The following is a 16,869-nucleotide window of genomic DNA, read 5'->3' as shown; positions in this document are numbered from 1 at the left end:
TCTAATGAATAATATTTAAGTTATCATTTTAATTTTTTGGTATATATTTTGTTCAAACGTGAACTATGAGCTTAATATTCTGTATCAGTAGTCAGTAGCAAAATGTTATTTATATAAATCTTTACTTTGCTGCAAAAAATATCGACTCGCTGATATATAAATCAATTCTCAAGTTGAAATTATATAAAGGTTTGCACCTGTCCATGTACCTCAATTAGAGATTTTTCGCCGTTTTGCTGCCACATTTCTCACAAGAACGCCTAGTATAGAAGAGTAACGACTAAGTTTATTCCGTCAAATTCAGATAATTTTATAGGTCTCTCGTCTTCACCGACTAACACCCTGATAGACTGTCAAAGAAGAATCTTCCTTAAAACTTATTGCTTCTGGACGCCAGGACCGGGCATTCGCAGAAAAAAATGTATTATGGTTTCTTTTTCCTGCGGGTTTCCACAACTTTTACAGTGAGGATTATCTATCACTAGTACTTATATTACTTGTGCGAAAAATCAACAATTCACATATATAATCTCAAGAAGAAATTGATTTGATTAGTAGATAACATTTTTATTTCGGTTTTCTTATGTTTTGTTTTTAATTAGTATACCTGACGTTTAGCTATATTTTGACAATATACACTTGTAGATGTCTAAACAATAACCAGTTAACTTCGTTGATTATGAAATAATTTCTTCCTTTTTAAAATTCTTGGTACTTTTCGCCACAGTTTATGGGCCTTCAAATTGTAATGCAATACAATTTGGTAATTATAAATAATTGTGGCAGCCGAGTATGCAACATGATTTGGTGTGGCGCTGATGGAATGGAGCATTCACATTTGCCGGTCAAGTCAAACCAAATACACTTCTCAGCTGTGCATATAAGGCGCCTCATCTATCAACGCTACAATTCTTCTCTTCTTTCCATTTATTATTTTTGTTTTCTTATTTTGTTAATTTACTATGCGTATTATGTTTTATTTCTTAATTTTCTTTATTTATTTTTTTTCCTAGGTCTTCCTTCAAAGTTACCTTGCACACTCGGTGGTATTTTTTGCTGTTGTTATTATTTGTTATTCTTTCAATCGGAACAATTAATTACTCAACTTGATCCATTTGTATGTTAAGGTATTTCACTCAATATGATCGTGCCACACACATGAGCACTCCACATAACCAAGTGAACAAATTTAAACGGCCGTGCAACGTACATTCGCACAACGCCACATTCATCGATCGCATCATCTATTCATCCGTCTATCGATCTATCTACTGATCTATCGATCGTACTCCAATTCAACAAACAATTTAAATAACTGATCGCTTTAGCCAAAAATAAACATCATTTTCGATTTGGTAATTGATTTCGGACTATGTAAGCTTTCCTAACTAAATTGCTGCTCTTTAGTGGTAATAATTTTTGTTAATTGATATTGAAACGATTAAAAATAGTTTTAAAAAATCCTAAAGAAATTATTTTATTATTTGTTATTTTAATTGTTGTTACGCCTTTCATGTTCACTACATTTTATTATAATTATTTTCTCTATTCGTTATTTATTATCACATATAAATTATTTGGTAAATTATTGAAATTTATCTAATATATTAGGGCGATTAAACTAAATTATTATATAAAAACAAAATAATAATTAAAATGCCGAGCACATCATTAAATGTTAAATGATTAGAGATAATTATCGAAAATATATTCAAAAATAGATTCCAGGATTAGACACATTATACCAGTTTACCCATTTCATAATTCCAAAGTAACTTCACTCTAGTAGTTGAAATTTTGATCAAATGTTTATTTAAATTAATTGCTGAAATCTTGACATTAGATGTGAAATACAACATTATTAAATTATCTTCTACGGCACATCGTACAGTATTGGATCAATTTAATGTAATACTCAATAATTTGTCGGTGCATACCTGTCAAAAGCCTCGCCATAACCTCACATTTGCTTACCCAGCTGTGTGAGAGCAACAGGATTTCAAGGATTGTCCGCATAAAAAAGAACTCACAAAAAAAGTGCCATCCGCGATTAATCGCATAATTTTTGCAAATCTAAACCCAGTACAAATCATAATATGATGTTAGTTGAGCCCAAACACTGTGGTCACCATGTTATCGATAAATTTGGATTTTCTTTCTTACTCTTACTAACAGTCGTAATATTTTCAACCAAGTGTTCTGTACGATTTTATATGTTACAATTCTTTAAATTTCTTAAGTTTTATGCACAAAATTTATAGACGATCTCCTAACATGTAAGAAATGTCATCATTACAGAATCATTATTTTTGTATTAACTTTTCGTAATTTTAACAGGTTCAGCGGTTGTTAAATGATGCATATTTAAAAATGGCAAATCTTGAACTAAACACATATATGATGTGTTGAATGTCATCTCTGTTCCGCATGTCACTGAAACATTGCTAGCAAGACAAGATATTAAAATGGATAACCGTACATTATAAACTAAAACGTTTAATCAGGCAACATTATAATCTGAAATTTTGTGATCAAAATCTAAAAAGGAGGAAGTAATTATTGTGACTTGTAGTAACAGTCAGCGTAACTATAAATTGTTTGCACATGGTATCAGTAATACTTCGAAGTGTATTCAGTTAGTTATAAAGTCGTTTTAAATACATATTTCTGGCACAATTGTGGAGATGGATACGACAGGGTAAAAATTGCAAACTAGCTGACTTCGAAACCAAACTCATTTTTATAATCTAACGTTAAGTTATTACTATCATACAGTTAACCATTTAAGTCTGTCGCCCAACTGTATTTACCATATATAACTCTGAAATTATTTAAAAACGTTTTTCGAAAAGTAGTGAACAACAACAACAAAAATTCTTTTATATTATTTTAATAAATTGAATTTTTAGCTGACGATACAACTGTTTCGAGTATTGCCAAATATCTATCATCTTGGAAATAATTCTTATATGTAATTCTTCGTAATTAATCCCTGCAAATACCAGGGATTGAACTCGTGCCCTGGCAAATTTGTAGGTCAAAGTCAACCTTCATTAACCAACTGATCCAAATAATGTTGTGTGTGTAGCACTTTCTTCGTCTTTCTCATAGTTTTGGCTAAAATTATTGATAGACTTAATTATTCTCCTAGCATAATTTTTAGAACTATTGCAAACCCATCACACAATCCCAATCTATATGACGTCACAATTTCCTATTCCAGGAGAGATAAAATTTTCAGGAGTGATAAAATTGTATTCAATTGTTCAAGAAACATTCCAAAAACGATATGTTAATGCTTATAATCACTTTCTTTAATTTCTTTACGAAAACATAACCTATACTCTTCTTCATTCCTACACAGTAGGATTCAGGTACACTACGATGCATAAAGCGCATATTACACATGAGATTTTTTTGTTAAACTTTTTTGCAAAATGCAAAATTCATGCCAAATTTGATGTGAAGTGTTGACAAAAAAGTTTGATGAAAATCGTATATACAATTGGATTTTTGTCGACTTACCTACAAAATTTCATTCATTTAAAGGAATGGCAGAGAAAACGTTTAAATGCATGCATGATTTTTTTTGTAGCACATTTGTTGGTTTTTTTATTGGGGCATGAAAATAATGATGACTGATTTGTTTTGATGTATAATTGCCAGCGACGACAAAAAAGTTTGACAAACAAATCTCATGTGTAATACGCGCTCAAAACATTTGAACTTCTTACCCACAAAAAAAAAAAGTATGTATATAACCCACACAACTAACTAATATTATTTGTATGATTTTCAGATAGTTTAACGTTTCCAAGATTTTTGTAGATTTATAGTCTTTAAGCGGAATTGGCTTTTCCTTCAAATTGAACTTTTTGACATATTCACTTTTATAACTAAGCACTCCATATTATATGCACCTACATATTATATACATTCAATACATTACATACAGTGATAGTTTTGTTAAACGGACGCTACCATAAACGGACATCTCTTTTAAACATAAAATATTTTGTAGTAGATTTTATTTTTTAAAGAATTTTAGCTTTTATTTCGATCGTTATTTTTTGTATACATGTATAAGTATTTCGGCAAATTCGCTTTTGCCTCCATCAGGAGAATTCCTAATATTATTATTATTGTTATTATTATTATTAAAGCCTTACCGATGTCAAACAGTTGATTTCGAATTGCCTCTTGAATTGGGCACAGGCTATCTAAAAGTAGTTTCCATTGCCTTCTTTACAAAGCGAAGTCCCTGATCGCGCTGATATTGCTGTAGTTTTTGCTTTGTGTGTTTGCATTGATTACACTTAAAGTTGAGCAACATTGCTCTCTGAGCCTATTGTCTTAGGGACTATATTGTAGGGCCATAATTGCGATATCGTCTAGAAGTTTGCACAGTGTAGGGGCAATCCATCGAAATTTTCTTTTCCGAATATCAATATTTATATATATCATATTTGTTCTGAATCACAGTTACTCGTTGGTGATAGTAGTTGGCCAGAAGCTTCGGAGAGTTCTGCGAAGATAGCAATTAAGAAAGCTACGTAGTTTGTGTTGCACTCTTTCTGTTACAAACCACGTTTCGCAGCCATAGAAAAGAACTGACAGAACGCAATAGTTAAATATGGTGACTTTCGTCTTTGTGCTGTGAAAGTTAGATCAGGGCTGTTCAAAGCAGTTGCGATCGCGGTACAATACCAATTACTGTACAGTTTGATATATATTTACATATATACATATGGGTCAGTTGGTTAAGGTGCACTGACTCTGAGCTTCAATTTGGCACGAATTCGATCCCTGGTACTTGCAGTCTCAAAAAGTTATTTACGAAAATTAAATTTAATAATCTTTAAATCACAACAACAAGAATTATTTCCAAGACCAATGATGATAGGTATTTGGTAATATTCGAAACAGCTGTATGGTTAGCCAAAAATTCAATTAATTAAAATAATATAAAATAGAATATTTGGTTGTTGTAGTTCATTACTTTTCGAAAAATCTCTTTATTCACATAATCTCAATAACATAATACATAATAATGTCAAATTTTAATTTTCTTAACGATCCTTCAAAATCATCATATGAAACTTCATACATTGTACATTGTAAGTTCATACCAGAGAGCAGCGCTGCATTTACTGCTGGGTGCATACCCACACTTTTTATCTAAATATTTTATTGCTTTGCTCTTTTGGACTTTTTTTTTATGTTTTTATTTAAATTTTGTTTTCGTTGATTTTGTTTTTGTTATTTTGGTTTAATGGCGATGGACGTTTGGTAGGAATTGATTGATTACATTGAATCGCACATCATAAAACCAATAATGCGAAGCATCCTGGCGAAAAATATTTATGAACAAATTGCAGCCACTTTGGTAGGTAATATTTGGGCCTAAATAGTTTTTATTATTATTGTTGTCGTTATCTTGTTTTTGTTTTTTTTCTTTTGTTGTTGTTGTTGTTGTTGTTAATTTATTAATTCTCCTCTTGCATTGTATGTATTTGTTTTGCTCATTTACGTGTATTTTAAATTGATTAAGATGAATGTGCGGGCAATTATGCTCGCGCGTGGATTGCTGGCACCTGCGGTTTAATTCATTTCAATTTACATATTTTTGAAATGTGTGTGTGTGTGTGTTTGTATATATGTATGCAGTTAAATGTGTGCACATTTATAACCGCAGATTTTTCAGTGCTTAATTTATTTTTATGCAGTTAAAAGTTAAAGGCGCAACAGGGTAGCTTACAATGATTGTCTGAAATCATTCCTAATGAATAAAATGACCACTCATTTAATTTTTTTATATGCAGAAGGTTTTTTTTTAGGTTAAAGGGCTTCGAGAATTCTGAATTACATCCAACAGCACATCAACTTTAGCATAGATTTTATTATACATTTATTATTTTATTAATAATAAAATTTCGAAAATTATTTGCATATTTATTTTATTAAAAGATAGCATCACATTATTTAATTGCCTTTACTAAATGTGGGCAATTCTTTCTCAAACAGAACGCCCTCGTCACCTTCGATTTTGCTAAAATATTTCTTTCATAAAATGCTATTAATTACTTAGTTGACCATTACAGACGTGAGTTGTCCTTGGCCGCATCCAGTAACTTTCGCCAAACAATTCGATCAGTGGCTTGTTTTCGCCAATTGGTTTTACCTAGCGCCAACAAATCCATGGTCCCCTGGTCCTTCCACCGAAGATGTAAATGTCCTATACCGCCTTTAATACCAGCGGGTACCGAAATAAACACCTTTCTTGTAGGTGCGCTTTCATCCATTCGCACAATATGACCAAGCGCTTAACTATGTCGGTTAATACAGCTCATCGTTCCATCTAATTCAAAAGTCGTTGCTAGAGAAACATTTATCTCAAACGCTACTAATGCCTTCTCATCACTATAGGTAATTGTCTAAGCTTTTGTAACATACAAGGTAGAATACTCGGTTAACATAATAAAAACGCTTTTTTTTTTGGAAAATTTAATTTTATACTTTAATATACTCCCCTTTTAGCTTAGCACATAGAGTTCAACGATCTTTCAAAATTTAAATACCTTTCAAATAATACGATTTGTCAAGTTCTTCAAAATATACCTCAATTTCCCATTCCACTTCATCATTTCATGCAAATCCCTTTTAAGTTTGAGAACAGATAATAGTCACTGGGAGCCTAATCTTGAAACTACGGTAGGTGAGAAAGCAATTCCTACCATAATTCATTTAATTATTTTAATTGACGTGTGAACGGTTGCGTTATTCTGCAAAAGCAAAAGTTTTTTCTTGAACAAATGTGGTCGTTTCTTTTTGATTTCCTCATTCAATTGATCAAATAATATGCAATAGTAGTCTGATGTTATTGTTTTTCCTTTTCTCTTCTACCAAATAGTCTATAAAAATTATTCCAGTTAAGTTCCAAAATACGGAAGTCAAATCTTTTCCAGTCGATTGTTGAGTTCGTAGTCGTTTGCCAGCACTACACCCGAGCTCTACTCATTCTCTGGCTCTACTCATCTATATTTCATCAATTGTCATTACTCGACTCTACTCGCTCACAGTTAGCTAGATAGTGCATAAACATTTTCAAACAATGTTTTGTATGACGAAGTTGTTGTCGTTTTTGGTCTTTGTGATCTCTTTTGGACGATCCGAACGCTCTTTATCAAAAACACTCATACGTTCATGTTTAAAATCAACTTTCCAAAATTTTATTGTTGTTAACGATGGTGCAAGGTTGCCCTAAACAGAATCTATTTCCAATTTGATTGCATCATTGTTCAATCCTTTTAAATAGAGAAATTTTATTACTGAACGATATTCAATTTTTCCATTTTAAAAAAACTTACCAGTGAAATAAATACACTATCTCAATTATTTGCAAAAACCTAACCAATTATTTTTACATTATCATTTTCTAATGGAGATAACACGAAGTACAGAAATGTTTTGACTAAGTAAATAATAAACTTATATTAAGATGTTGTCATAAATTAAAATAATATAACTTAAATCTTTGTTGTACATAAATTATTTCTTATTTCGAAATCCATATCAAACAGGAATTAACTACGCATATACTTCAAATTCAATTCATTACAAATTAATTGCTTAAAATATGATAATATTATCTACCTTCAATTCACTTTTGAATACATTGTAGAATTTATACAAAATAACTATCGACTATTTACTACCTTTTAGAAGTATTTTTTCACAACCCGCCAAACCAAGTATTTTTAAATATTCTTATACTGTCACTGCATGCTTTCATTGTTCTTTCCCATTTTCCCATTGGAAGTTCTAAACACGCCTTCCAATATTCGTGTCATTTATTTAGGCATATGTGTAACGTTTCCTGTCCGCTCTAAATGTTGATTTTTTATATATCATATAATTGTTTCACATTTACTTAGTTGATAATACTAAGTGGTTATACTCCATTTTTCCTGTTATCTTTCTTTCAAATACTGTTAACAGGTTCACTTCTGTTTTTAATAATCTTCAGACTTTACTCTCATAAGTTACTATTATCCGTATTATTGTTTTATGTGCATTATCTTAATTCATCTTAATATATTTTAGATGACACAAGCTTTTTCTCGCTGTAGTCGGTCTTATTTCCACCACGTATTCTGTCTTGAATATTCACCACCGTTGCGTTGTTCTCCTTGAAAACTACTACTAACTATGGGTAGTTATTGAAACCTTTGTACTTTTCAGTTTTTTTCCATTTTTTATTATTTCAATTGATATTTTATTTGACGATATGACGATACGCCCGCTTTACGTATTCATCAAGATAAACCTGGTTATATCTTGTAAAATCTATTCATACACCAATCATAAGCTCTTTTTCATATTCAATATAAACTTTCGAATATTTGTCTAAAATCAATGAAGGAACAATATGTTCGATATATATTTTCGCCACCTGTGATTGCATGAATATCTGGTCGTATTTTATCTTTTTTGAAATCTACTTTATTATTCTGTTAATACTTTTTACACTGTGTTTCATTTAATTGTTAATAATTAATGTTAACATCTTATATATATTGAGAAAAAGTGTAATTGTTTTTTATAGTTTTCACAGTTCATTTTATTTCCTCTCTTGTATACTGGGGAAAATATCTCCATCTTCCTTTATTAAATTGGCATTTATGTTTCAATACTCAATTTGCATATTATATTATATATTAATTATTAACTATTATTATATATTTGAATAGTTTTTTATTCATGTCGTTAACATGAATATTTATTTTTTTTTTTATTTTTTTAATTTAAGTTTTAAGTGGCATTGACCGCGTATCACTAATTGACGATAATGACCGATTTTTCATAACTAGAATTTCCCCCAAATACACTTCATCATTATCTACATACTTCTTATTTAATGTGCAGTTTAGAAGAGATTCTCTAAGTAATATTTCCAAATATTCATATTATTAGATTTCTCTGACACAATGACATTATCTTTAGGTGAATTGGTTATGCTTTTATAAAAGGATTTGATTCCATTATTACTTTCTTCTGCCTTTGATGAACACTAACGTCACAAAACGTTCGATTGCAATAGTCATCGAGTGTTATACTTTATTTGCATATTATATGAAATTCTAATCAAGACCCATAGTACTTCAATAAAAAATGTTGGATCGCGAATGGCACGGTATACATATTTACAACAAAAAATACGAAACGACTTACTTTCACAAAGTTTTTCTCGTCTCATATCCCGAAGAGTTTCACCAGGAATCTAGTGGAGTTTGCTTGTGAAACTTGAAACTCCGAATATAATCGTAAGTGCCACTTGCTCATTCACTATTAGTGGTTGCAGTACGTACATTGTTTTCGGTGCTGAATTAATTTATTGGAATGCTTTACAATAGCATTAAAAGAAAACATATCATATATATATGAACTAAGAATGCAAATAATTATTGAACCAACTTTAATATAACAAATTAATTAAACTAGAATATAATTTAAGGGATTTTTAAATGTCATGGGATATTACTCTCAATTTTATTTATTTTGATTTAATATATTTTAAATGTAATATAGAAATTATTTTAAGTTTATTAAAAACTCCAAACATGGACAGTTCAAATATTTGTTAAAGAATTTAATTTTTTTACGCTAAATTTTTTTAAACATTCTGAATGTATAAGTCAATATAATTTTTACGTCTCCAACTTTAGATAACGATATGGACTCTATATCGACATATCTTTTGATGTTTCTCTGAACACATGTCTGAACTGTCACGTATTGATTTGCAATATCACATTGAGTTTTTCGCTTTAAAATTAAGCGATTTTTCATTGCAACTGAAAACAACCAATCTTTCTCATAATTTGAGATACAACGATGGTTTCCATTTAATTTATATTGAACTTCTCTCATCAGGTGAAAATTTTTGGTAGATTGGAGGAATTTTCTAGTTTTCCTGTTTACTCTATCTGTAATTCGAAGTTTCTCTTAGAATAATACTGACACCAGAATTAAATTATAATCAAAAAGATAAAATTCAATCATTTTGCATTAGTAAAAATTTGCGCTAAACGAATAACACAGATGAAAATGTTTACCAAACATTCTATGTGTAATAAAATCTTTATATCTGAGTTTTTTCTGGGAATTAAACTAAATTATTACTAGTCAAGATTAAAAGTTATGTAGTTTTTTAATTCAATGAAGTATATTCTATATGTTTGTAACAGTAACTTATTGATTTATATATGGTATTGTACTAAACCACATTAAAATGGGGTATATATAATATTGTACTACTAGATGAAAAATTAAAATGAGAACTTTTAAGAAACCGCTCAGACCCTGAAAGTGTTCGGCCCACTTTCGACGCCTAAAGCTTTTAACTTAAGTTAGTCTTATTTGGGGCCGAGAACCTACTTAATATAAATATATTATGTAATATAAATATAAAGTATATTAATTAAGTTAACAAAACTGAAATAAATAAAACAAACATGTGCTTGATTTTTGCAGTATCACATTGTCCACCATTTCCGCCACAATACGCTCCGCCATCTTTAATAAGATTTCCTACACCACATGTGACTCAAACACAATCTAAGCCACCTCCTCTCAATTATTCTCCAATTTCATCAATGATTCCACCACTTTGTGGACTGAAATCGTTACAAATGAATCAGTATTCAACATCGCACTTTCGACAAACATCACCACATCGTTATAGTATAGCGAAGTCAAGTAATTCCTTAGACATTCCTACGGCCACTGCTTTAAATTTAGCTAGCCATCATCATCAACATTTACAACAACAACAGCAACATCAAAATTCGCAACTCCCACAACAAATCCATTTAACAAGTACAGCCAGTGGTACTGGCGCTGGATCGACTGGAAATTCTTCCATGCCCTGTAATCCCAACAGCAACAATAATTTGGATAACGCAAATAATGGAAAACGTAAGCGATCGTGGTCTCGAGCTGTATTCAGTAATTTGCAGCGCAAAGGCTTAGAAATACAGTTTCAACAGCAGAAATATATTACCAAACCAGATCGTCGTAAATTAGCAGCACGTCTAAACCTCACAGATGCGCAGGTTAAATAGTTAAAAGTATTTCATTCTTTATACTAACATTTTCCTTTTTTAGGTAAAAGTTTGGTTTCAAAATCGTCGTATGAAGTGGCGTCATACTCGCGAAAACCTTAAAAGCGGACAGGAGAAACAAATTCCAACAGAGTCCGCTCAGGCTACGTGCAGTAAATCTGCTAAAGGAACAAATGACACAGTTAAGCACAGCCAAGAAGAGATGGACTATCTGACAGATGCTTCATCTAGCATGGATGTGAGTGAACCTGAACAAGAAGATGATATTGAAATTGATGTTGTGGAGTAAGAGGAGTCTGGTAAAACAGTTCCTATTCTACAAGGATTCTGAAAGAATTGCGGATTTCAAACAGAGTATAGGTTAATTTGAATGGTAGTTAAATTAGTTATTTTTCAAAACTCAAAGTATTGATAGATGAAACATAAAACATATTGTGAGTTCTATTCTATAAAGAAAGTCTAACTGTTATTAATAGATTTCGATCCTAAACCAAAAATTGTTTATCAAAATACATGTGTTAATATATGGTATACCATATGTACATATACAATTATATATTTATAAAAAATACTTGATTATACATAAAAAAATTACATTCATAAAATTTCTGAAAATTTTTAATTTTCAGCTGACGATTGAAATGGAGGCCTATTTATTTTATTAAAATAATTCAGTTAATAATATTGTTTTTATGGATCAATAGTTAAATAAATTAAATAGATTAATCAAATAAACATGTGATTTTTGTGTTTGATATAAGTTTATGTAAGCTTTTATTAGAAGTAATGGAACATTTCCTTGTTAGGTTCCACTAGAACTATTCTCGGTATAAAAAATTTATCAAATAAAATGACAAAAAATAAAGTTTTTTAAAACATATTTCTTTACATCTATTCTAACACCTTACAGAACATTGATCTCTCAAGTTCAACTTTCTAATCGCCCAAAAAATCTAATCTAATAAGTATCTTCAAAATTAAAATATTTTCTAGAAAAAGTCTAAGGTAGGTTATGTTTAATAATGTCAAACTTTCGTTTATAGAAACGTCAGATGACACCTGACAACAATCAGTGTCGCCAAGACTCAAATCGTAAATAGTGACTTCCGTATGAAGAACTTATCTAACTTTTAATTTCCAGTTAACGGGTTAGATAGTCGGCATACCTTTATCAAGGTACACCTACCTTATACCTCTATGATTAGAAATGATCGCTGTTACACTTTTTTGAACGCAAGGTCATTCAGGACTATATTGTTAATAATCGCAAGGTTAAATTACAAACACATCTCCAATTTCTTCGTTTAAGTTATTTCCATTGATGAGTATCTTTTGTGACTTGCCCGGCGATACCGGCTATACAGCCCCATCTCGACTTTCATCACTCTGACAACATTTATCCTGATTTGATTTTAGCTAAGGAATCTTTCTCAAAACCCTATTATACCTTTACGAAATGTTATCGACTCCTTATGTCATCTTATAGAGGTTAGTTACTCTTAGTGGCGTCGGAGCCTCTTCTTCTATTCACAAAACAATTCATGGGCATTGTTTTGTTACTAGAATTCCTTTGGCCAATGCGCTGTAATGCAATATTAGTCTCTTCGGCAAAAATAGAGTATTAAACAAATACACTCAATGATGGAGTGGTAAATACATCGAAACGTTGGGTACAATGTTTTTTTTTAATTATAAAACTTTTAAATAAAAAATAAAAACAAACATCTAGTTACCTTTTTTTTATTTTTAATATATATTTTCTATTTCTTACAAATCACACAAATATACATTTTAAATTTTTCTCTATATTTGTTCGAATAATTAAGTTATAACTTGATTTAAAATAGATTTTTAGCATCGAATTGTTGGCCTCGAATGACCAATTTGACATTACATTATAAGTAATATCCGAGAGTCAATGGTAGTTCGTGTTGTAGTTATCTCTGATTCGAGGTAAGGTTATAAGGACCACTATTTATTTGATAAACGTTGACAACCCAAGTATTGTTAGGTACTGATATTCCCTTCGGATGTTGACGTCATTAATCACTGTCTTATTAAATTGGTTTTATCATTTGAGCCCGATTTATATTGCTTACAATAACTTGGATGTTATATACTCGTTTTAGCAAAAAAATACAAACTTGTATGACTAGGTTGTTTCCTACAATTAATTATAGATTTCAAGAATGATTAACCAGACATAAATGCATCCATAAACTTATTTACTCTTTTAGAAAATGAAACCCCGTCTTTTCTAAGTGTGAAATGCTGTTATAGCAGGATCGATTGCTGACGTAAATCGATGAAGGACAAATTACGTCAAAGCTACACAATATCAGTTATACTAGAAAACATAAATGCTGTAGAAATTATAATGCTGATATAACCATATAAGATTGAGTCAATCTTAGACATTAGCTGCACCATCGTACATCAAAACATATATATGTGATAATTAATTGGACTCGTTAAAGCTCATAAAATTTAAGAGTAAAAGCTCAGTACGGTGCTAATGTTGAGAAAGAAATGTTCAGAAAAGACAATTGCCATGGTTTTAAAGCGTGCATCCAAGAGTGCGATACTTGTGGCATCTAAGGTTGGGCCATATCTTATAATGGGTTTTGCTTTGTAACCACGTAAGATAACTTTATACTTTTTATAGGTGTTTCAAAATGAATACGAGCTTGTTTTTGGTCACGTCGGTCACAAAAAGAAGTAAATAATTTCTTCTTTTCTAGAAAAAAGTTGTTATACACCAAGAACATTATTAAAGCAACACAATGATAATGCGGTCAATGCTTAGTAGTACATTATACCATATCGTGTCTAATATGTAACTTTTTGAGCATCGAAAACATCGATTTAATGGATGATCCGCCATTTATAGTTTGATTTTACTGGTAATGACTTCGTCTTGCTCCAACATGTCGGCGGAATAAAATTTTTGATGACTACAATAAATATGTTTTTGTTTTGAAGGCATCTTGAACGGAATGGAAAAAAGCTATGATGAGTGATTCGAATGTATGCAAAAGAAAAAAGATCGCAAAGAAGAATATTTTTCTGAAATAAAATTAAATTAGTGACAAATTACTGTTTTTTAATGATTAGACTCACGAAATTAATAGTGGCAGTAGTACATATGGTTTCTACACGCGACATCAGAAATAAATATTCAATTTATAATTTATTAATTGGAACCACCACTTGAGTCATATTTTTAAGTTGTAGTTAGCTCACGTAAAGTCACGAACAATTGGTTCTACTTCCTCAACATACATATTGAATTTGCATTTGCTTTGTGGAAGAACCACCGGAGACCCAATAAAGTCTGTTTTTCCAATCAGTTCAGGAAAGTAAATTGAATCAGATCTGCTTCTTTGTGTGTGCGACAATGGCAATCTATTTGTTTAAATATTTAAATATATGAGATATAGAAATAAAAACTTTTAAATAAAAACTTGTAAAACAAAATAAAAAAAATTTTAAACTAGCGAAATTGGTCGACTTTGTCCTTTAGCTACTACAGCATTCGAAAAATAGATATAAGTTTTCTCTATTGCTAGAATTGAATATAAAACTTAATTTCGCAATAATCTTGATACTTCGGACATATAATCGAGAGAATTGCATTAGTCCCTATAGAAAATAACGAATATTGCTATGCTGAAAAATTGCTATGTTGGTGTTTTATTCTTGTTTATTTAAAATAGGTCTTTCCGAGTTAATACAGTGCTAGATATAAAAAAGATTTTGTTCAAATTGGGGGAAACTCCGCTTATCATATCAGTTATATATATAAATCACACGTATTCAAATTAATTAAATACGCTGAATAATCAATAAAAATGATGTCTTTTTTTATTTAAATCTTTAAATGATTAAATTAAATGATTCATGTGTCATAATAGCTTTATGAGAAGATGCATTATCTTCCAACAAAAACGAACTACTTGACTCCAGGTAGTCTATCCAGATCAATCTTTCATCTGATGGGATGACTTTATTATGTGTAATTATCTTTAACTCAAAGAAAACGTTCAACATTATATTTATTTTACTCCTTTGAAATTTTAATTTTCTCTTGTATCACTAATGACTCTTCGGCTGGTATTGAAAATACTAAGTTTTATCAATAGTTGAAATAGCTGATACTCTTGAAGAATTTCTCCAATCTTTTTGATCATCTGTCCGTGTATGTGACACAAAACGTAGGCAAATTTTTTGTTTGTCCAAATCTTAGCTCTGCATTTGACAAACTCTACTTTATGATGTCTCAGTATTTTCTTCGACTAGATACACAGCGGTTCTGTAAAAGAATTTGTTTGACATTGTCGATATTTTGGTCATTAATAGGGTATTACACATGATTCCTGGCGCGATGTCTTGCAGCGACATCGCTTGCTATTACATTTCTTCAGTTTCGTACATCAAATCGGGTTAGTGTTCCCTCAACTTGATCACTCTACCGGACACAAGGTCTATCTCTACACCTTCTTTCTCCAACAAACTACTTAAAACACTCTTTTTACTGGAGTATCTTCATGCATTCTCACGAAATGAATAGAACCCGCTGGATATTAATTCGTTGAATTATATCAATGTCGCGATTAAGGTCGTACGATAGTCGTTGCCAACTCATAGAGGACCAAAGATCTTCATCAATCATCAAACAATATTTCTCCAGAATGTTCACGATATTTGCAAATAAGAACTACTTTGTTTATCTAGCCAAACTACTTTTTCTCTGCTTTCCAAGTTGTGCTAATAAATCGTGCCAATTTGATATATTTCAGATAGGTTTTTGAAGACTTTACGTAGATGTATATATGTTATATTACATTTATACACATAGGATAAGTTTTTTAAGACATTATATATTACATTTATACACATATATTACATTTGTACACATATATGTATGTGTTCATTATATCAGGTCTGTTCTTCTTTTGATTATTAACCCATATTCGCCTAACGTTCGATTAATCGAACAGCAAATTTTATAACTTTTCTTGGATTTTTTGTTTATATTAGAAAAACTTTAGAGTTTATATTTATTTATATATTATATCATTTCTTTAAATGTATGAAGCTTTAGCTTTACAAAAACATTTGTGACTTCACTTCACACCCCCCACTTCCTTACTAATTAAAACATTTTGATCAAGAATTCCAAAAAAAAATCCTTGGGCGGATATGGATATATAAGATCCATTAGTATATCCATTGTAGAATTTTAAGTTTTCACTTTTAGATATGTGGAATATAGATGAACTGTTTAATTTACTAAAGATGGTCTCTTTGCAAGTTGACAAATTATTTATTTTTAGTAGGTATGTCAACTGTTATTATTTCATTTCTGGACAGATCATGTCTATATGTTTGCCATTGGGCATGGAACCTATTTCCGCTAAGTTAATGACCAGCTCACTCTGAAGATTCACCTGATACTCTCGTCTCAAAATGATTATGTGTGAAAAGCAATTAAAAAAGTATTACAAAAAAAAAAAGAAGAAAAACAAAATTAATTTAATGAAAATAAATAAATAAATGAATAAATAAAAATAATTATAGTTACAGTGAGTGCCACTGTTTGTGATATCGGAATTCAACATTGTACTCAGTGTGGCTTAATTAAGGAAATTCCGCTGCGATCAGCGAAATACGATATATGACTGGACAGAAGCGTAGAAAACGAAAAACCTTCTAATCTGTGATAAAAAACAATAACAAAATATGA

The 16,869-nt window shown here is 30.6% G+C and overlaps 1 protein-coding gene across 1 annotated transcript in view; it reads left to right on the top strand.

The window, feature by feature from the left end:
* LOC119662480 (putative uncharacterized protein DDB_G0291608) overlaps window positions 1–11,612 on the top strand; it is a 42,379-nt gene extending 30,767 nt beyond the window's left edge. Inside the window, exons 2-3 of the mRNA XM_038072110.1 lie at window positions 10,534–11,114; window positions 11,167–11,612. Of these exons, the coding sequence (XP_037928038.1) occupies window positions 10,534–11,114; window positions 11,167–11,412 (827 nt within the window). The 3' untranslated portion in view covers window positions 11,413–11,612. The remainder of the gene's footprint in view (window positions 1–10,533; window positions 11,115–11,166) is intronic.
* The last annotated feature ends 5,257 nt before the right edge of the window (window positions 11,613–16,869 follow it).

Source organism: Teleopsis dalmanni, chromosome X, assembly GCF_002237135.1.
Source record: "Teleopsis dalmanni isolate 2A chromosome X, ASM223713v2, whole genome shotgun sequence".
Taxonomy (NCBI): domain Eukaryota; kingdom Metazoa; phylum Arthropoda; class Insecta; order Diptera; family Diopsidae; genus Teleopsis; species Teleopsis dalmanni.
This window is presented reverse-complemented; position numbering and strand designations above follow the sequence as displayed.